Source organism: Miscanthus floridulus, chromosome 14 (genome assembly GCF_019320115.1).
Source record: "Miscanthus floridulus cultivar M001 chromosome 14, ASM1932011v1, whole genome shotgun sequence".
NCBI lineage: Eukaryota > Viridiplantae > Streptophyta > Magnoliopsida > Poales > Poaceae > Miscanthus > Miscanthus floridulus.
In genome coordinates, this window is record NC_089593.1 from 90,336,214 (window position 1) to 90,358,185 (window position 21,972).

The window sequence follows — 21,972 nt, forward strand, 5'->3', positions numbered from 1 at the left end:
CATGCATGCATACATCTCTAACCAACCCCCATGTTCTTTTATTTCTTTTATGTGACGACGATGATGATGATTCAGTTCAGTCACCCTGTTTGCTGTGAAATTTGGCTTATATTAATGCTTATATTGAAATATTATGAGAGAAAAATACTATTTTATAACTAAAAAGTAGCTCTGAATAAGCTCAAACTAACAGGGCCACGATTGCTGTGAGCTGAGCACGCACATGGAAAACGTTCCTTCGCATTCGCATAGGGCAACGCAACAAATATCTTCCATTATCCATCGTTGAGCAGAAAATCTGTATAATTAATTAATGGGATTGACCTTAAAAAAATTAATTAATCCGATTGGTTTGAGAGAGAGAGAGAGAGAGAGATGAATGAAGGGGGTACGGATAGACGGACATTCTGTCTCTCTTGATGGACTCCACAGATCCTCCGATACAGATGCAATGCAATTATGCAAACGACGGGGCGTCGTCTGTCGCTTCTTCGGTGTACATACATGTACTATATGCAAGTTCCTCTCTAACCAACCAAACCGTCCACTTCTTGTTGTTGAACCTGAGGTCGTTTCTTGCTTTCCAGATATATACCAAATCAAAAAGAAAGAAAAAGAGAAAAAGATCTCCAAAAGTTCATATATTCTGATGATCTTCGCACCTGTGATGTGGTCGCCACAGGGACAGACAAGCATCCACACCGTTCCGTTTTACGTAGCGTCACTGTCCGTTGCTCTGCTCTCCGTCGAACAGCAGGCAAGAGCTTCAGAATCCAGACCGCAAATGCACGCAGGCACGCACCAACAGACTAACCAAAACCAGTTTTCTTCTGTCAATCATTTCCCTTCTTATTCGGATTCAAGAAGGAATGCAATTACAGCACAGTTTCGCACCGTAAAAAAATGTTCAGAGAACTCCAAGAAACATGTGTACGTTTGCTCCTGTCTGATTTTGATTCTTGTGCGTAATGATTCAAACGAACGAACAGAACCGAAAGAAGAAGAAGAAGACAAATTCGACCCGCAAGCTCCTCCGATTCTGAATTTCTGATCCCCCGGTCGGTTTTCGTTTCGGCCTTTCGGGGGGGGGGGGGGGGGGGGGGGGCTGAACTGAACTCTCTGCTACCTGCTGGCCTGCCCTGCTGGAACTCTCTCGACTGAGCTGGAGAACGCCGCGCAGAGCACGGCCAGCGCCAGCGCCGGGAGCTTCCCGGCGACGAGGCCGGCGAGGATGATCGGCACCAACGCGGGCAACGGCAATGCGCCCCCGCGTCGGCGGTGGCAGCGATCCTCGTCGTTGACGGTGATCGCCTCCAGTGGCGGCGCAGGCGTCTCCTCGGCCGGAGCAACAGCTGCTGCTGCGGGCTCCGCGTTGAGTCTCCTCGGCGTCTCCGGGTGCTCGTGCTCGCCTGCCTCGCCGCCGTGACGGGAGTCCCTGCCCCGGGGCGTCTTACCGTTCCGCAACTTGTTGGCCAGTAGCTTTAGCTTCCGCAGCGACCTCCTGCTCTGTTTCGGATTATTCACCGACGACGACGTGTCGTCGCAGCCGAGGTCACCGCTACCGGCGTCGGGAGAGCAGAGCGAGGCGGCGTCGCTGCCTCCGTTGTCGGACTCGCACTCGCCGCAGCTCAGCCTGGGCGACTCCGCCGCCTCTCGGATCGGCGAGACGGATCCGCGCCCGCGCCCGCGGCGCGAATCCACCTCTTCCTTCGTCTCCGGCCGCCGAGGACGAGCGGTCCTGACGGACTCGATCCACGATAGCGCCACCGACGCGAGCGTGGCCGCGGCCACCAGCTGCTTGCTCCAGATCACCAGCAGCGCAAGCGCCACGGCGCCGCCGGCCGCGACGAGCCCCGGCCGGATGCTGAAGCCCGCGCCTTTGACGGGGCGTGCCGGCACCGGTGCTCCTGCCGCTGCCGCTGCCGCCGCCGCGTCGTGATCCACCGAAAGCTCGCGCCTTTGCTGGGGCACAACGAGCGCCGGCTCCGTGGCAGCGGTGGGCGCCGGGTCGGCGCCGGGGGCGCGGTGCCGCCGTCTGGAGTTCCTGAGGCGGCCGTGGTTCTTGACGACGATGTCGGCGAGGGAGGTCGGGAAGCCGGTCTGCACTGGGAGCGGCCCCGCGCGGGCCGGCGGGAGCAGGGACGCCAGGAGGCGGCGCAGGCGGCCGCCGCCGGAGGACGGGCGCTTCAGCGCGCTCGTTGGCATCGCCGGCGAAGGCAGGCACCGGCGAGCATAGGAGGCCTGGCGTGAGTCGTCACGCGGCGAGGCTCTGCGCGTCCGCGTTCCTGGTGGAAGAGAAGAAGGAAAGTGGCGAGGAAATTCAGGTGGTGGGCTTTGGAGGTTTGCAGTTTTGCATTGGTTGTGCTGTTTTAAGGTGTCCGTTTCTTGGTTGATTCTGCTTCGAGTTTGTGGCAGCTGGGTGAAGAAATCGAGGAGACCCTTTTTTATTAAAAATGTCTTTGTTTATTAAAAAAATCATGCTGTTTGATTTGTATTACTAGCAATATGGAGATGTTATCAAGGGCACTACCAGTGTATGGACCCAGCGTTCGTCCTCAGACTTTCTTCAACAGAGTTGGCAAAACACGACGCGTCCGGTTTTAGGTGAAAGAAACAAGCTCCAACATAAGATGCAAATAGAGCACCTATTTTGCGTACCAGGCGAACCAGAACGCAAATAAGCGTTGCCTCTCTCCACGACGCAAATCTCTAGGTGTGAAAGCTCTAGTTTGGTTTTGGTGAATTGATGAAATCATAAATGCTAACCTAGTTTATCAAGTGATCATGAGATAGGTAGCACACTCCAAGTGATGAAGCAAATAAAGATCATAGCATGATCTTGATGATACCATGATGATGATCAAGTGCTTGGACTTGGAAAGAAGAAAGAGAAAAACAAAAAAGCTCAAGGCAAAGGTATAAACCATAGGAGCTATTTTGTTTTGGTGATCAAGACACTTAGAGAGTGTGATCACATTTAGGATTGATAGCCGTACTATTAAGAGGGGTGAAACTCGTATCGGAATGCAGTTATCAAAGTGCCACTAGACGCTCTAACTCATTGCATATGCATTTAGGATCTAGTGGAGTGCTAACACCCTTGAAAATATTTGTGAAAATATGCTAACACTTGTGCACAGATGCATTCGGCGCTTTCGGGAAAATGGAATGCCTATTTTCTATTGCGCCGAATGCAAATTCTTGGGGTTGGCACATTTGATCAAGGTTGGTGAAGTTTAGGTGCAAGGGTAAGATACTCCACCGGCGGAGTGTCCGCCCGTAGAGTGCGGACAGTCCGACGGTGCCACCGGCGCCCTAGACAGAAAAGACGGGGGTCACTGAGAGTGATCGGACGCTGGCCTTGGTTGGACCGGAGCGTCCGGTCAGGTGTTACTGTGTTGATGCTGGCGTCGGTCAAACGATCGGACGCTGGGTCGCTCAGTGACCGGACGCTGAAGGGCTGCGTCCGGTCAAGAGGTTGGTCTGCACAGTGCTTAGGGTTAAGCACCGGACGCTGGTCTGTGTCCGGTCAAGCATGACCGGACGCGTCCGGTCGGCAAAAATAGGATTTGGACCCTTACTGGAAACGACCGGACACTGAGGGTCCAGCGTCCGGTCAACTCTGTCGGAGCGTCCGGTCAACATTTCGACCGTTGGAATCTGACGAACACTGTTGTACGCAGATGACATGTGGCCGGCATCGGGCGACCGGACGCTGAGGAGCAGCGTCCGGTTAGTAGGACCGGAGCGTCCGGTCACCCCGATCAGTACCCAGTGAAGGGGTACAACGGCTCTATTTCATGGGGGCTTCTATTTAAGCCCCATGGCCGGCTCAAGCTCTCTCTCTTGCACATTTTCATTGATATAGCAACCTTGTGAGCTTAGACAAAGCCCTCCCACTCATCTTCATCATTGATCCATCATCATTGTGAGATTGTGAGAGAATCCAAGTGCATTGCTTGAGTGATTGCATCTAGAGGCACTTGGCATTCGTGTTGCGCTGCGGATTTCGCTTGTTTCTCTTGGTAGTTGCCACCACCTAGACGGTTGGAGCAGCGGTGGAGGATTGGCACGAGTTGGTGATTGTTCGTGGCCATCTCCGGTGATTGTAAGGGGAGTTGTACCTTCCCCGGCGGAGTGCCGAAAGGTAACTCTAGTAAATTGCTCGTGTCATTGAGTTACCTCACTTGTGGGTCGGTTCTTACGGTGTCCTATCGTGTGGACGAGGTTTGTGAAACACCTCTTAGCCGCCGAACCACCAAGTGTTGGTCGACACAACGGGGACTAGCGTGTTGGCAAGCATGTGAACCTCGGGAGAAAAATCGGTTGTCTCTTGTCATTTGCATTCTCCCGGTGATTGGCTTAATCTTCATCTTGTGATTGGTTCATCCCCTACATGGCGGTATAATCACCCTACTCATCTATTTACATTCTTACAAACTAGTTGATACAAGCTCTTTAGTGTAATTAGAATTGAGAGCTTGCTTTATTATTGTCATTCATCTAGTTGAGCTCTTTAGAGTAGCAAGATTGAGAGCTCTTAGTGAGTAGTTACATAGCAAGTTTGGGTGCCTAAGTAATCATTGCAACTAGAATTGTTAGATAGGTGGCTTGCAACCTTTGTAGAGCTAGAGCAAGTTTGCATTACGCTATTTGCCATACTAATCAAATTGCTCTAGTTGATTTGTAGATTTTTGAATAGGCTATTCACCCCCCCTCTAGCCATATTAGGACCTTTCAGGGTGGAGAGACCAGTGTCGGGGCCCGGCACAAGGCTTCTCGCGCGTGGTACGAGCCCTTCCCGCAGGCGCCCGGCGGCGACCCCGACGAACGCTACTCGCTAGACGAGGTCGTCTACCGCTCTAGCTCAGGAGGTCGGAGCGGATGGAGGAGAGGAGGAGCACACGGAGGAGGTCTAGCGGCCCGCGGACGACGACGGCAAGGCTGGACCGCTGCGGTCCTGTTCCACGACGCAAATCTCTGGCGAGGCCGTGCGCTACTCTCTTCCTCCTCTTCTTGGCTGGCGGCGGTAGGGGCAGAGGCCGCGCCGTGGGTCTGGAGGACGAGCTCGCCATGGGGTTGGTGGACCAGCTCGCCACGGTGAGGCTGGGGCCGGAGCTCGCCCGCACGGTGGCGGCGGGTCAAGATCTCGCCGGGCACAGCGACGCCAGGTCCGAAGTCGTGCGGTGAGGCTGGGGCCGGATCCAAAGCTCGCGCTGTGAAGCTAGCTCACATGGCGACGACCGCCCTGGACCCCGCTCCTCTTCTTCCTCAACACCGGCAGCCACTCCCTTCTTCCTCAAGCACCTCCTCGGACGATGATAGGGTGCGGCCAGGCGGGACCGCGGCGGGGAGCTGCCGCCACGGCGAGGAGCGGCCGCCGTGAGGAGCAGCCGGCACGGCGAGGAGCAGGCGGCGCTTGGCTGGGCGGCCTTCTGCGTTGGACTTTTGCGTCCGTTGTTGGAAACGTGAAGTTTTGGGTGCACGGCCTTTTCCTTGTGCGCGACCTAAACCAACGAATGTGTCTCGTATTTGGGTTCAGGCTGTTGGAGACAGTCTTAGATGAGATCCAGAAATGATTTGACATTATCGGCCACAGTGTATAGATCTAGGTCTAGCTCTAAAAATAGGACCTATAGGATAAAAATCAACCTTTCTCTCAGTTCATTGCCTTCATTTGTCAATTTTTTTTGTTTTTCTATTCTATGGAATTGGGTTCCATTCTTCAGACCTGGATCTTCGTAAGAGCATCCCACAGTGTATGGATCCTGACTCTACAGAAGCATTTAGGGAGTGTTTGGTTCCCTGGCTTACCTCCTGGCCAGGCTCCACAGAGCCAACTTGGGCTCTGGTTGCCTGAACAGGCCTCCAAGCTAGGCCCCAGCAAGGCACCCATGGGCACTTAGCCAGGTTTGCTGGAAACGGTGGGGGTCAGCGTTTCTGCCTGGCCAGGCTTGAGCCAGCGGCCCAGCGATCCCCTCACCTCTCGCACTCGCACGGGCGCCGCTCTTCCTTGTTCTCTCGTATCCACGTGTCGCCGCTCCATTTCCTCCTCGCTCTCATGCAGACGCACGTCGTGGCACCTCCATCTTCTCCGTGCTTGAGTCGCTCCCCGCCGGCCGCGTGGGGCAAGGACGACCGCGTGGGGTGAGGAGGTGCCACTGACCAGCGTCATCCACCTCGCCTCCGACCTCGCAACCTGCCTCGCCTCCGACCTCGCTAATAGATCTGCAGGGGGTGAATCTGTAGGCTTGGGAGTCGGCGTTGGCTGGAGCCCGCAACTGGTCGTCCTCCTTCGCGGTCTCATCGATAGGCACCTCACGGCGAATCGGTGGCCGGCACTGTCGAGATTAACTCCTTTGCTTGTTCTTCTCTGCTTGTTCTTCTCTTGTTCTGATGGATGGATTTTGCAGCGAGATGAATAGAGAAGATGAAGGTGATGGAGGTAAGGTCACCGTTGTATAGAAGAGGTAACAACACCAAATAATTCAGGGAACCAAACAAAAACTAGCTTATCCGGGCTTAGCTAGCACATGGCAACCAAATACCGCCAGGTTGGATTGACTTGGACAGGCTATCTCAAGCCTGGGTTATTTTCTTAGCCAGGCTTGCTAGAGAAACGCAACCAAACACACCCTTAATGTATAGGACCAGCTTCGAGCCGCTCACTGTGCGGGCGCTCTAAAGGTGAGATTTGGGAGTAGGATTTGAAATCTTCTTTACGGAAATTTCGGGTCAAAATATAATTTTTGCAAGGATGTGCCTATATGTCACTTGAGTGACTCATCACTTGATTTTTTTCTCCTCCCAACGTATCACTATTCATCTTCCTCCTTGCCCCCACTCCCCACCGCCCACCGCCTCGCCGTGGCCGCGCTAGGGTTTCATCGGATCTCTGTGGGCACGGCGGCCTCCTTTCCCCTCCCCCGTCCTTCTTCCGCGGCGAGCTCCAGCCATGGAGCTCCCCTACCCTGCCTTGGCATGGCCACCATCAGGGCCCCTAAACCGCCCTGCCGCCGTCCCCACCGCCTGCCTGTCCTGCCTCCCACGAGCTCCTTCTAAGGCTGCCGAACTTGGAGAAGAAGTCCACGTGGCGTCCTTAGATTGGGTATAAAAATTCGAGTGGGGAAAGGCCCAAATCACACGAGTGAGCTTTAGCTTTTACCTTTTGCAGCATGTAGCAATAATGTGTATATGAGTCTATCATGACTAAACACTCTTCATATATTGTGGCTGGGTCAAAACAATGCTATGCTGTGGCTGGTGTGCTTGGTTAAGTCACATTCGTGTAATCAATTGGTGTGGCCAAATTGCGTGCCAGAGATACGTAGCTTGAAGGGTGCTTTTGCAATAGAAATGTTACTTTCGACATTAATAAGGATAATCTACCCCTGGAAGATGATCATAATTACTGAAAAGGATACATATCTCTCCAAGTTGTATCATTGCATATTTAAAACATGTGGTTAGCGGGTGTATGAATCATATTTTGACGCCAAGCACACATCAAGCATTAATAAAAACAATTCTCCTAAATAAAGTTACTACATATTGTTTTTACATTTTACATGGATTTTAGAGAGAGAAAAAAGAATCAATCATGCCAACAACTTGTGAGTTCGTGGTCTTCGTCGGTTATGTGTCTCGTTGACCAAAGATGTGACTTGTGAGTAAGGACCAGCATGCCCAAAGCATTCCGCGTCTATTGTAGTTAGGTCCACTCAGGAGGAAAAGGGGCAACGAAAGCAGAGTTTCCTTTAGCCTGTGCTTTGATATATTCGCTCTGTCAAAGATTATAATTCGAGATTTAGAATAAGTCAAAACATTTTAAGTTTGATTATTGACTTTATAGAAAAATAATATCAACATTCATGTCTGCAAATAGGTTCGTTATGAAATTCCATAATTAATCCACTGATACTTATCTCATATCATTGATGTTAGTATTTTCTCGTATAGATTTGGACAAACTTAAAATTGTTTAACTCCTTAAAAAGAGTTTTTTTGGTAATCTAAAGTAATTTATAGAGATTTTTTTGGTATGCGAATTTTTCACATATCAAATAATCTAAAGTAGTTTATATAGTAATTTATATAGAGTTTTTTTGGTAATCTAAAGTAAATTATTTAGTAATTTATTTAACTAGTCTGAGAGTAGTTAAACAACCGCCAGTGTGTTGGTGCTTGGCGGGTGTTTGGCGTGTGGCCAAGTGCTACTGAATTCATAAAAGAGATGAGGAAGGAACCATCAAACGCTTCTGAATGCCATGATAATTTCACTCGACTTATTGTACCACAATCCCCACAAAGTATAATACCCCTTTTCTGATGTAATTCTAAAATATTGCTAGATCAAATAATCTAAAGTAATTTATATAGAAATATACTCATATTTATCACACTAAATAAATTTTATTAGATTTGTAACGACATAATATATCTATTTGGATTCATACGTGTTAATAGAGTTTGACTTTTAACTAGACCTAGAATTGCATCTTTTTGAGACAGAGGTCGCAAGTATTTGCCCTGTTCGTTTGGCTGATAAGTCATGACTGAAAGTACTGTTGGCTGATTTGTTGTGAAGCGAACATGGCAATTATGTCTTGGTGAGAAATTAACCTCTAGGTTGAGGCTCATTTTCTTTTTAACGCTTTTTTGTATCTTGGATTCTTTCTTTCTTAGCCTCCTCTTTTCTCTCAGTTTCCTCAGTTTTTCTGTTTCAGTTGTAACACTGTTCTTCCTTGTTGTTTTTTAATGTATATAAAGTAAATTTCACTGTAGGGGTGAAAGCCCCTCTGGATTTCTCAAAAAAGAAGAAGAAAAAAACAGAATGAAAATTGACCTCATGCTGCCCATTTTGCGTGCCCTTCTCCTCAGGCCAACCATGCGGATCACAACACACAACACTGGCTTATATATAAGATAAGAGGTGCTTGTTTCTTTTTAATACAAAAAGAAAAGGAAGAAGAAGGTTGTCCCAGCATCCAGCTTGCAGCAACCCAATTGGCGTCTCGGCTCGTCTGCCAACCCAATCGCAATTGCCAACTGCAGCTGGAGAGCAACAACAGATCGAGAGGTGTGGCCGGCCAAGGCCTGCGCGTTGTCGGGTCACACCAAGTGTCAGCCGCCTCGTGCCCTCCATTTGTGATACCGCCACAACCGTGGCGAAGTTTTCCGGCGCCGCAACCGTGGCAGAGATTTTTACAGAGGAAAAGGTTGTGACTGCCAACACTAGTGCCAGCCAAAGAGCAGGAGTAATAAGGCCCCGTTTAGTTCCCCCAAAGCCAAAATTTTTTGCGCAGTACCCGTCATATCGAATCTTGCGGCACATGCATGGAGTACTAAATGTAGACGAAAAAAAAACTAATTGCACAGTTGGGTGAGAAATCGCGAGACGAAACTTTCGAACATAATTAGTCCATAATTAGACACTAATTACCAAATATAAACGAAAGTGCTACAGTACCTAAAGCTCAAAAATTTTCGGAACTAAACAGGGCCTAACTGCCAACACTAGTGCCAACGCCAAACATCCCTTAGTCTTTTCTTGGAAACAAGTGTCGGGTGTCTTAGCTTTGTATCCTGCTGGTGCAATGAAAGAACAGATTGATCTATCTAACCAAGTTAACTGGCCAATTACATCTATGTTATTATATAACTGTCATGAAATATACAACTATTATAAGGTGATTTGCTCGTGCGGCTAGGGGTATATTTCATCTAGCCCGTAGAGTGCACGAAGACAAAATGGTATATTCCAGGTACAGAACGTACGTATTATACCGAGTAGTAGTGCATACGGAGTATCTCCGAACCATGACACACTTACAATGGCGTAGATCGAACCAAACCTTTGTGCCAAAAAAAGATTCATGATATCAAACTTAACAAAGTTAAACTTGATGTATTTATATTTAATTTGTGATTCGACGAAGCAGTACATTTTTACAGTAACATCGTCGCATTTTCATCTGTTGTACCTACTCCGACAGACGACCACTCTTCTGTGGAACAGTTCAATGCCGTCGTAACTTTAAGCCGACAGAAACAGTCACATATACGCTGGATTCCGTTTGTCCCCGGCTTTTGCATGCTCACCATCTGCAGCTTTGTTTTCAGGACATGTGTGACCCAGATTTGACTGAAATTCCAGCAACTTTTGGAACTTTTCCACCATCTCAAAAGCCCGGGATATACTCCACCTGTGGCCATTTTTTCATCATTACGCCCTTCTCTTCTCGATCGTCTTTCGTTTTCTCCTTTTGATTTCTTGGATCACTTTTGCGTCCTTTGTTTGAGGGATAAAGCAGGCTGCTATCTTCTCATTATTCCACCAACTCTTTCTGTGACTTCATTTTCTTGTGTGTGAATATTCGCTTGACCGTACTGCTTTTTATGTAGTATATATAATCACACTTTCTCTAATTGCCCGATCTCCAGGTGGTTACTGCTTACTCCATTTCAAGCTCTAAATTGTTTTGGCCTTTCGAAGTTTGCTATACACCATGGTACGTAACAAAAACAAGAAACTAACAAATACTCTACTTACAAAAAAATGTTGATCTAGGAGTATTATGCAGAGTCTGTACCAGTGCTAATAGTACTAGTGGATCCAAACATACCTGCCAATAGACCAACTAACTAATAGACAGGGGTTTGCTAACTATTAGTTTCACTCGCCATCGGGTTTAGGATTGCTAATAGATGCCAACCACCTATTGGCAATATATTAGTAGGTGGATTCAAACCTAGCTAGCTAATTAATAGTCGTTAGTAGCAATTAGATAACTAAGAGCAACTCCAGGATGTACCAAACCGGAGCACAATGCCATGCCAAACCTGGAGCAGTAACGTAATATTAGAAGCTAATTAAAATTTTAAATAAAATTAAAAATATATCTACCATAATAATAACCTTTATTCCTGTATACCAAAACGGACCAACCATGCGGCCACGTCGTCCTTCCCTGTTCACGGTACTATACCGATCGATTTCTTCTCCATGCTTCTGATCTACTTTGACCATTAATTAGTATTTCAACTGCGTCTGTTCGTTGTTCCGATGCTCCTTTGAGACGATAATAATGAATGAATATGTCGATTATTCTTACCAGTTATTTGAGCCTAGCGCCCGCAGCATTTTTAATATTCATTAGCTCCAATTAAGGCATATTGGCTTCATAATTCTGGCCAAGACGCTGCTAACAAAATATTACTATGAATTCAGTTTTGGTTGTCGTAGTTGAGCATATTTGAAATGGTACATGTTGTTCCTTGCTTCGGCTTGAAATCTCTACAAGAACTACCGAATGGCCTCCTTATGTTTTACTGTTCTTTCTAATTTAGATGTTCAACAACTCTCAAGTCTTTGTTCTTTGCCTCTCTTTTACATAAAAGCATGGGAGCTTCAGGACCTTAATTTGTCGATTTATGAGGCAGCAACTATGCATGCTGAATTATTCCTCATGTTTACTTACTACTTACGATCACATAGACATCACTTTGAAAATAATGGAACAAAAATATTCTTAGTTTCAATGGTATTCTCGCCCCACGCATTGCGCGGGGGAACTGGCTAGATAAATGAGGGCCAGCTTAACCGACTGTTGAAGAGGCGCGCGCTCGGATGCAGCATTTTTTTTTTCATTTTTTTAATTGAAAATGAGTCATGACTCATGAGTGCACGAGAGGACAGCGACAAAGCAACGAACGAATCATGCATATTTATACACTTTAATTTCTAGTTGCAAAGGTGGCGTGCGTACGTGTGTGCATGCATATAAACTTATTATTATTGTGTATGCATCCATCCATCAATCGATCACGACCTGGTAAGCTTTTAGAGTTCGTTAAAAACAAACAGTAGGCCAACGAAATGAAATGAACCACATATTTGCATCCATCGTTCAGTCCACCGATCAGGAGCGTGACATTTGCCGGTGGACAGCGCTTAACCTCGTGTATTTAATTGCTAGGGGACATTGTTTAAATTAAATGTGCTTATTTGCTGAGACACCTAGGGCCCGTTTGATCTACTAAACTTCAGCTGTCTAAATTAACTTAGCTGCTAGGTAGTTTAGCTGAGCCAATTAGCTAAGTGTCCAAACGCTCTAGCTAAAGTTTAGGTAAGAGAACTTTTAGCTGGCCAAAGTTTAACTTTAAAATACTAGCTAAATTTTAGTTGGGTGGATCTAAACAGAGCCCTAGACTTGAGGAAATAATGATTTTCAAGTGGGGGTTAGCGAGAGGGAGAAATTTAGAAATGACCATTGTGTCCTTGGTGCAATCCTAACTGGCAGTGGCCCATTTCTATTGGCCCACCGTTTTGGCCCAGTTTTGAACACACAAGTAGTAGTATATGCCTGGATTCGTTTGCCCCTGGTGAGCGGAGGGCAGGGCAAAGGTCCAGCGCTGCCGTCCTCGACGGCGTTGTCACTCCCAGGTGAGGTTCGCCCTTGCGATCCTTTTTGTTTCTCGGGAGGCATGAGACCCTATCAGGATTCTCACTACGTATTCTCTCGACGTCACTGCGGTGGTGCAGTCTGGAGTTCTTAAGACAGTATTATGAGTTTGTGCTGAAATGTTAACGATTTAACTGCCAATTGTACTGATTAGAATCTAAGCTATCGCCTTTCAACGATTTTGTGGTAGCTATGTTTGTTGTAAAAAAAGATCAGAAACCCTGCCCTTTTGTCCAAAGAGAAGAGATCAGAGTATTATGAAAAACATGATGCTGTTACAACATATTACGAGTCAGGAAAAATAGTTTGATATTGCCGGTCAGGAACAGTCAAAATTATCAAAACCTGATGTTGATGCTTTTCATCATCAAAACTTGCATGTATGTTCAGTACTTCAGTGTTCATATTCAAATGCATTGATTAGTTTTTGCTTGATCGTACATAATGGTAACATTGTTATTAGTTGTACATACAAACACATTTAGAATTTTTGTGTCCGTCAAGCTTCTTTTCTGCCAAAAGTACATTGAAACTGGAGATGAATGCAATCCAATAGCTATATTTTGTTGCCTCTTGTGAGTTTGAATAGTGCCTGCTCCAAACCAATGTGAAACTTAAGTTGTAGGAACTTTTCACTCTGTATTCTCTTGCAAATTTTGATAGTTGGCATCACCAAATCTGATAGTTCCCATTTTCTGTGTGTTCTAATGTTCCAACATTTATAATGTTACCACACTGAGAGCTGCTCAAGACCCACCATCCTATGCAATCCCAAAATTTACAGTCCAACGCAGTTTCATCCCTGAAAGTGAATTTATTATTTCTGCTTGACCATTGTGCTGACATATGTTTTTGGCGCCAACTCACTTCGACAATAGTGTAAACAACATCCAGGCCACGAAGCGAATTGGCATTCAATATTCATACAATGCCGGTAAGTAATTTGTGTCCTCTGAACTTTATGAAAGAAAAAAGAGTAGAATGCTGGACCGCTCGTAGAATAAAACAATATTGCCTAATCTAGATAGAGAACAAGAAAACCGATTTCAAGGGACTCCACACAACTGGATTCAGGTTCTTTGCCGAGTGCCTGAGGCACTCGGCAAAGGCCAAATTGCACTCGGCAAAGAACACACGGCAAAAATTTGATCGGCAAAGTCCTCTTTGCTGAGTGTCTTTTATCGGGCACTCGGCAAAGGCTTTGCCGAGTGCCCCGGGGACACTCGGCAAAGAAAAGCGACCGTCACGACGTCGGTCCCGTTGACGGTCACTTTGCTGAGTGCCAACCCTGCAGGCACTCGGCAAATATTTTTTTATTTTTTTTAAAAAAATTTCTTTGCCAAGTGCCAACCCGTCAGGCACTCGGCAAAGATTTTTTATTTTTTTTAAAAAAATTTCTTTGCCGAGTGCCAACCCGGAAGGCACTCGGCAAAGAGCTTTTATTTTTTTTGAAAAATTTCTTTGCCGAGTGCCAACCCAACAGGCACTCGGCAAAGTGTTTTTATTTTTTTTAAAAAATTTCTTTGCCGAGTGCCAGCCATAGGGCACTCGGCAAATGTTTTTCATTTTTTTTAAAATTTCTTTGCCGAGTGTCAACCAGGAAGGCACTCGACAAAGATTTTTTATTTTTTTTAAAAAAATTTCTTTGCCGAGTGCCCTATGGATGGCACTCGGCAAAGTTTTGAATTTTTTTTAAATTTCTTTGCCGAGTGTTATGGTCACAGCACTCGGCAAAGCTGGAAAATCTGTTTTCTGGTCGCCCATTTTTTCAGCTTTGCCGAGTGCTGTGACCATTGCACTTGGCAAAGGGGTCCTTTGCCGAGTGCAACACTCGGCAAAGTGACCAAAAACGGCAAATTTTAATTTTTTTTACATTCCATCATGACAAATACATTCATACAAACATATATCACATATATATCTCATCCATCCACACATCCATCTGCCCATATCACATCCATCACAATATATATCACATATATAATAATAAGTGCTCAAGTCCATCCAAATAAGTCCACAAGTCCATCAAAGTCCACAAGTGCATCACAAGTATATCACAAGTCCATCACCAAGTGAACAATAAATGTAAAAAATACAACATGCACTCATCTCGGCCACTGCGATTGTGGTGAAGGCCCAGATGCATCATTCGGAGGTGCATGAGGTGGATTATTCGAACCACCGTCAGATGGAGACTGCACAAAGGAGAAAAGATTGCATGTGAGACAAGATTATTTTGATAGCTAATCTAGGACGATAGAGGCCATACAAGCAAAGCACAAGCGAAAGTAAAAAACTTTGATACTCATAGGAGTAGCTGCAGCTGCAGGATGCGGAGGCGGAGGTGGAACCAACAGCCCAGGTGGAAGAGAGAAGCCCACACGTTGCACAAGTCCTTGTAGGAACTCCATAATGTCCGTCAGCCTCTGCGCCTGGGCCTGCCGCTCGGCCCGCTCGGCCTCTAGCTAGGCCCCCAGCCCCTGACGTTCCTTCATTTCTTGTTCTAGCCGGGCCTGCAATATTTCACTCTAATGTTTCAGTAATGCAAAGCTAATTAAGGTGTGTAAAGATCAATGTATGACGAGTAAAACAGGAATAATCTCGAGTGCGTCGACCCGGTGCTGTGCAGCGGTCGGCCGTGTGCGAATGGCCGGGCTCTCGCTCGTGCTCCGTGCTCAGATCTGGGAGAGAGAGGGAGTAGAGGCCGTGTCGATGATGCTGTCGCCAAGCCAGAACTGCCCATGCTTCTTGCCTTGCCCTGCCCTCATGACGGCCTCTCCATCGAAGTCCTGGGTGCTCGGATCATGGTTTGACCCATGGAGCGACCTCGCCACCTCAGTGTACTCACTGATGCGGGAGTGGATGCTCGGGTTCGTGTATGCCTCGGGTGGGTCCTCTAGGTTGAAGGAGACATCGGGTGTCGCCTTGCCCTTATGGGCCATACACCATGCCTGGAAGTTCGAGCAAGCCTGGCCACTATGTGACGCCGACTGTGAGAAAGACAACACGATGATTAGAAATCAGGCAGAACTGAGTGTGACAATAGATAAATCAATTCACGTACCCATGCTTGTTTGTATCCGGCGAGGTTGCGGCTGCCTTGATGGTGTGCCGGACCTTGCATCAGCAAACGACGGTCCCAGGCATCCCTGTGCATCTTGAGGTACTCCTCCATGAACCACCTCTCCACCATCATCGTCCAACACTCGGGATACGCATGGCACCACCAGAGAATCATCTACACGTCATCAAGTATTGGACATATAAGAAGATCAAATTAAACCAACTTAATCTAAAAACGAATCAATATTGATGTTCTTCATTTACCTCAAGGTACTGCTCCCGGGTCAGCTGCATCTCTCTTGCGTCTTTCTTGGTTTTCCTCTCTCCAAGCTTCGACCCGTAGTAGGTTACGATGGCCTGGATGTGCACCTCGTGATGCATGTCGGTGACGAGTTTTTTACAGGCTTTGGTAGTCGCCTGCTCCGCCCTGGCCTCAAATCCCTCCTCGCATCTGTAATAAGTCTGCATACAAAAGCGATGTATCCATTCATTATTTCAAGAAAAGTCCAATGAATGCGATGTATTGAGCAATGTTGTGCGAGGGAGATTTACCCAAAACTCTGCCTTCACCCGCGCCGCCTTGTTGGGGTACTCCGCATCGGAGGCGACGACGTAGTGGTCAAACGAGTAGGCCGGCTCCGTCTTCGATGCGTACGTGACAATGTCGGGGAAGTGTTGCCTGCACAGAAGACCCAGGATGCCGTTGAATAGCCGTGCGCTACCACCCAACACAACCACCCAGTTCCTGCACAAGTGATTAAGAAAAATTATTAGTTTTTTTCATCATATCATATGAAGTAGTGGTGATAACATATACAATTACTTACTTTTGTCCTTCGGGGTGAATCACTGGGCGTTGGTGAGGAAGCGGAACCTGTGGGAGGCTTGCGGGACCTCGCAAGTAGACACTCGAAGAGGAGTTGGAGGAAGCGGAACCCGTGCCTGCTGCCCCCCCTCCTCCTCCGTCTACCGAACCAGCTCCTCGTCTGACTCGTCCACGGGTGCCACCTCCTCCTACGGCTGGCGGTCCTCCTCACGTGGCGTGGGAGGAGACAGCCCCCTCCTGCGGCTAGCGGTCCTCCTCCTCCTCCTGTCCGATCCCTCTGCCGCCCCCTCCGCCCCCTCCTGCGGCCGGCGTGGTCTTTGGTAAATTGAGTTCACGGACCTATGACAGTCGCCCGCCATCTTTGTTCAATCACCTGCAATAAAAAAGAAAAACAAGACGTAATTAGAAATAGGTGCAAAAATGAACAAAACATAATTACAAAAAACATAGTAATACATGTATTAGAAATATATGCAAAAATGAACAAAACATAATTACAAAAAACATAGTATTACATGTATTAGAAATAATCTTCATGATTGAGATTAGCTGGATCATAGGTCTCGTCATCACTATCAACATTGTCCAACTCATCAACACTATCCAAAGGAGGAATGCTGTCTTCATTGTCATTGCCTAAATATAATCGCTCAAGCATTTGTATGTCCTTCAGATTTCACACCTCGTCTCCAGCGTCCTCATCATCATCCCTTTCATTGTCTACTTCCATTCCTATCTCTTCGATTAAGTCTATGTCAAACCTCCCTTGTAGCCCCTCTTCTTGATAGAACTCTCCATCATATGTGTTTGGGTTGAAGTTGTAATCTTCATCGTTTGAGACAGGTAGTTTACCGTGTGGCGATACCTTGTGCACAATAGACCAACCCTTAAGATGCTTGGCGTCTTTGCACGCGTATGACGTATAATAAACCTAGACGGCCTGTTGAGCCACAATGTAGACATCTTTTCCTATATAGACGGAATCTTGTCGAATCTCGACTAGCCCAAGCTTAGGGGTCCGTCTCGTTACACCAGGATGAAACCAGTGGCATTTGAATATGATAGGAGTAAGAGGTTTGGAACCATAAAATGATAGTTCGTAGATTTCTTCAATTCTTCCATAATAGTCGAGTCCATCAGTGCCGGGCATAACAACTCCGCTGTTTGTGGTTTGTCGATTGGGCCGACTCTGCTCATAGCTTGCTGTGTGAAAACGATATCCATTCACGTCATAACCGGTAAATGACTTGACCCTAACGGCACAGCCGTTTGCAACCTGTCTCAACTCATCACTTATAGGCGCATCAGTTTGGGCTTTCTGTTTGAACCAACAAATGAAATCGGGGCTCCCTGGTCCCGCACCCCATGAAAGAAGGGTATCATTTTCTTGTGGGGTAGGTTGCCTTGATCCATGCCAGGATTGATGAAGAAATTTTCTATACCAATGAGAAACAAGGGGGTTGGACGAAGAAACAAGGACATACGGCGAAATGAAACAAGTTCGTTCAGAACTTACCCAATGAACGGTTGCACCTCGACAAGGTTAGTCAACACATATAGCATGATATTGCACCACTCTTCATTTTTCAATTGCTTAGTGGTCGATGCACTTGCGCTTCTGAGTTGCCCTTGGAAAAGGCTGAGGTTCGATTCATTTTCGCCAGCATTGTAACTAGGGGGTGGATTATAAACGTTAGGAAGTTTCTCAGTGTAGTATTTCTCTGTGAAGTTCGACACCTCCTCTAGAATGTATGCCTCTGCAATGGAAGCCTCAATTCTGGCTTTATTTCTACATTTTTTGCGAAGAGTCTTCAGACATCTCTCGATTGGATAGCACCAACGGTTCTGCATGGGCCTCCCCATCCGTGCCTCATACGGGAGGTGCACAATCAAATGCTGCATCGACAAGAAGCAGGCGGGTGGAAAGATCTTCTCCAACTTACAGAGCAACACAGGTGCCGCTTTTTCCAAGTCATCAATGACGGTCCGAGAGAGCTCCTTGGCACAAAGCGGGTGGAATAAGTAGCTCAACTCTGCCAGCACTTGCTAGACATGCTCCGGGACATAGCCTCGAACCATCGCCGGAAGAAGCCGCTCAATCCATATGTGGTAGTCATGACTCTTCATCCCGTTGACTCGTAGAGTGCCTAAGTTAACTCCCCTCTTTAGATTCGCTGCATACCCATCAGGGAACATTAGCTTCTTGATCCATTCAAGTACTTCCCTCCTTTGGTCCTTTTTCAAGACGAAATCGGCCTTAGGCCTTCTCTAGGTCTTGCCACGACTAGGAGGTTGCATCTCTTGATTTGGTCTATCGCACAGCGTTGCTAGGTCGACTCTAGCCTTTGGGTTGTCCTTAGACTTTTCAGTGTCCATGAGTGTTGCCCAAAGTGCCTCGGCGACATTCTTTTTAGTGTGCATTACATCAATGTTATGTGGTAGAAGAAGGTCATCAAAATAGGGGAGCCTCGTCATGCCCGAGATATGAGTCCACATATGCTGCTCACCATATCCCACAAAACCACCTTCTTCATTGGGCACGAGAACACCTATCTGAGCCTGAACCTCGGCACCAGTCATCATCCGCGGTGTAGGGTTTGTCACTTTGACACCTTTCATAAAGTTCTTGATGTCTTGTCTGAATGGATGGTCAAGAGGTAGGAATTGACGATGTCTGTCGAACGACGAATACTTGCCACCCTTCTGTAACCAAATAAACCTCACACCTTCCTTGCATATTGGGCATGGGAACTTCCCGTGAACACACCAGGCGCAGAATATCCCATACGCCAGGAAGTCATGCAGGGAGTAGTGGTAACAAACGTGCATTTTGAAGGTTCTCTTTGTAGCTCGATCGTATGTCCATACCCCTTCGTCCCAAGCACGGACCAATTCATCAAACACGGGCTCCATGAACACACCCATATTACTCCCTAGGTGTCCAGGAATTATCAACGACAAGAATATGTTATGTCGTTGAAAGGAGACACTGGGGGGGGGGGAGATTAAAGGGGATAACGAAGACGGACCAACATGTGTATGGGGCAGCCATCATTCCATAAGGATTGAACCCATCTATTGCCAACACGACACATACATTACGAGCCTTATCTGCATTGTCACGATGTTTGTCATTAAAGCGGATCCAAGCTTCACCATCGGATGGATGTACCATCTTGTCAGGATTGTACCGTTTGCCATTTTTGTGCCATGTCATCTATTTCGTGGATTCCTCGGTCATGTATAGCCGTTGGATCCTCGGTAGGAACGGAAGGTACCGTAGGATTTTCATGGGGATCGTAAGTTGCCTCTTCTGGCCATCATCAGAGTCTACCTCCAGGTACCTGGAGGATTTACACTTTGGACAGAACTTTGCATGCTTGTGTTCTTTCCTAAATAGGACGCACCCTTTTGGACAAGCATGTATCTGCTCATACGGCATCTTAAGTGCTCGAAGGAGTTTCTGTGACTCGTACATGCTCTTTGGTAGAATGTGGCCCTCCGGAAGGAGGGTGCCAATCACGGCCAACATCTTATAGAAGCTAGGTCGACTCAAGTTTAACTCGGACTTCAACCCCATTAAGCGTCCAATGGCATCCAGTTGAGACACCGTTAACCGATCGTGAAGGGGTTTTTTGTGCCGAGTCCATCATGTCGTAGAACGCCTATGCGGCTACCTCCATCTCCTCCTTCTCATGTCCCTCATCGAACTGTCCTTGGTGAAAGTCATCTAACATGTCTGCTACCCCGGCATCAGCATCAAAAGCCTCCACCCGTGGTCTCACCACCTCCTCTCTCATACGATGGGCTTCACCATGGTGGACCCACCGGGTGTAGTCCGGCGTAAATCCATTCTTCACAAGATGTTTACCCATTTCCACCTTGTTTACCCTTCTCCTGTTTCCACATTTGCTGCAGGGACACAAAACTAGGCAATGTCCTTTAGCAGCGTTGCCAAATGCACTGTTCAAGAAAGCATCGATCTTGTTCATCCATTCCGTGGTGTAATCACTCTGACTTCTCCAGCCCGTGTACATCCACTGATGGTCATCCATCCTCTAACATATGTATCAGCGAGTAATGTAACCATCAATTGTATCTACATGGTGTTCCTACTGTCTAATAGGTGAGGATTGGTCCTAATCCCACCCGCAGATGCATAGATGAAGTTAGTTTCCATGCTCTACTCTTATCCGAGACAGAATTTCGGTAGCACCTCCCCACTGTTCTCCAGATACACATCCTGCCAAAGAAGAGTGCGTATCCGGAGAACAACAGGGAGGTGATGCCAAAACTCTGTCTCGGACCAGAGCAGAACATGGGAACTAACCCATCTACGCATCCGCGGGCTGTCCAAAAAGCGTGGACAATCCAAAATAGATACGGTCATAGATATGCAAAGATCTGCATACCTTCAACCGTATCTCTTTCGAACGGGAGACGCCTAACTGGGTTACGTGATCTACGACTATGATACGAAAAGAGGGGTTATACCTAGGGTGGCGGCGGAGTCAGGCTAGCGGGGCCGTGGCGGGTCGGTGTAGTGGCGAGACGACGCGGTGCAGGCAGACCGGCATGGTGGCGAGAACTCCGACTCAACTCTGACGGGCTCTTCTCTACAAAAATGGAACAAAATACTGTCATTTACAAAAAATTTGGTAGAACCTCCCCTGCACGGTGAGGTTTCCAAAACCTGCAAAAAACAACGGCACGATGGCCGACAAGCACATATGTCTCAAGAGAAGCCATGTAGTTTGGATATCAATCCATGCAGAAGAATATATCCAAGTAGTACCACTACTTGTACTACTACTTCCACTATTGCTACTACTACTACCATTGGTTCTACTACTACTACCACTATTGCTACAACTACTACCATTAGTTGTACTACTACTACTACCACTACTTCTACTACTACTACCACTAATTCTACTACTAATACTACCACTAGTTGTACTACTACTACCACTAGTACAACTAATACTACTACAACTACCACTACCTCGACAACAATAAGAGAGAAGGCATACTTGACGGGCGCCGGGGTAGGGGCATGCGGCGTCGGGATCGGGCGGAGTCGGGGTCGCCGGAGTCGGGGACAGGGTCGAGCACGGACGGCGTCGGGGCGGGCGGTCCACGGGGCGTGGCCGGGGGTAGGGCGCGGCCAGGTGCAGGGCGCGGCCGGGAGAAGGGTGCGGCCGGGGCGCAGGGCCGGTCGGGGCCAGGGCGGCGTGGCCGAAGGATGGGCCGGCCAGGGGCACGACGCGGCCGGCGACAGGGCGCGCGGGCAGCAGGCGGCGCGGCCGGGGGCACGGCGCGGCCGGCGGCAGGGCGCGCGGGCAGTGGTAGAGATGTACTGGTTTGTAAGCATCGTACGTGACAATGTGCATGATATCTTCTGAAATTTTTATCATAGCCTCCACATATGATATCACGACATCTCAACAAGTTTCATGATTTTCGGATTTCGTTTGCTTTTTATAGAATTTAAAAAACTTCACACGCAATTTCGCGGACATGTTTCGTGAACAAGATGTCCGAAATTTCGGGTCCGTTCCTGAATACGGCCTCTCACAACACTCACTAACATGACTATCAATTTTTGAATCATTAAAC

At 47.5% G+C, this 21,972-nt stretch overlaps 2 protein-coding genes across 2 annotated transcripts; both read right to left on the bottom strand.

Annotated features, from left to right (window-relative positions):
* Positions 1-1,110: 1,110 nt before the first annotated feature.
* Positions 1,111-2,346, bottom strand: LOC136505997 (uncharacterized). The gene has a single exon (XM_066501119.1). The coding sequence runs from the start codon at positions 2,203-2,205 to the stop codon at positions 1,123-1,125; it is 1,083 nt and encodes a 360-aa protein (XP_066357216.1). The 5' UTR covers positions 2,206-2,346; the 3' UTR covers positions 1,111-1,122.
* Positions 2,347-5,271: 2,925 nt separating this feature from the next.
* LOC136503967 (uncharacterized) lies at positions 5,272-21,770 on the bottom strand. The gene is made up of 2 exons (XM_066498871.1): positions 21,387-21,770; positions 5,272-5,445 (listed from the first exon to the last, which is right to left on the bottom strand). The coding sequence occupies exons 1-2, from the start codon at positions 21,768-21,770 to the stop codon at positions 5,272-5,274; spliced, it is 558 nt and encodes a 185-aa protein (XP_066354968.1).
* Positions 21,771-21,972: the final 202 nt, after the last annotated feature.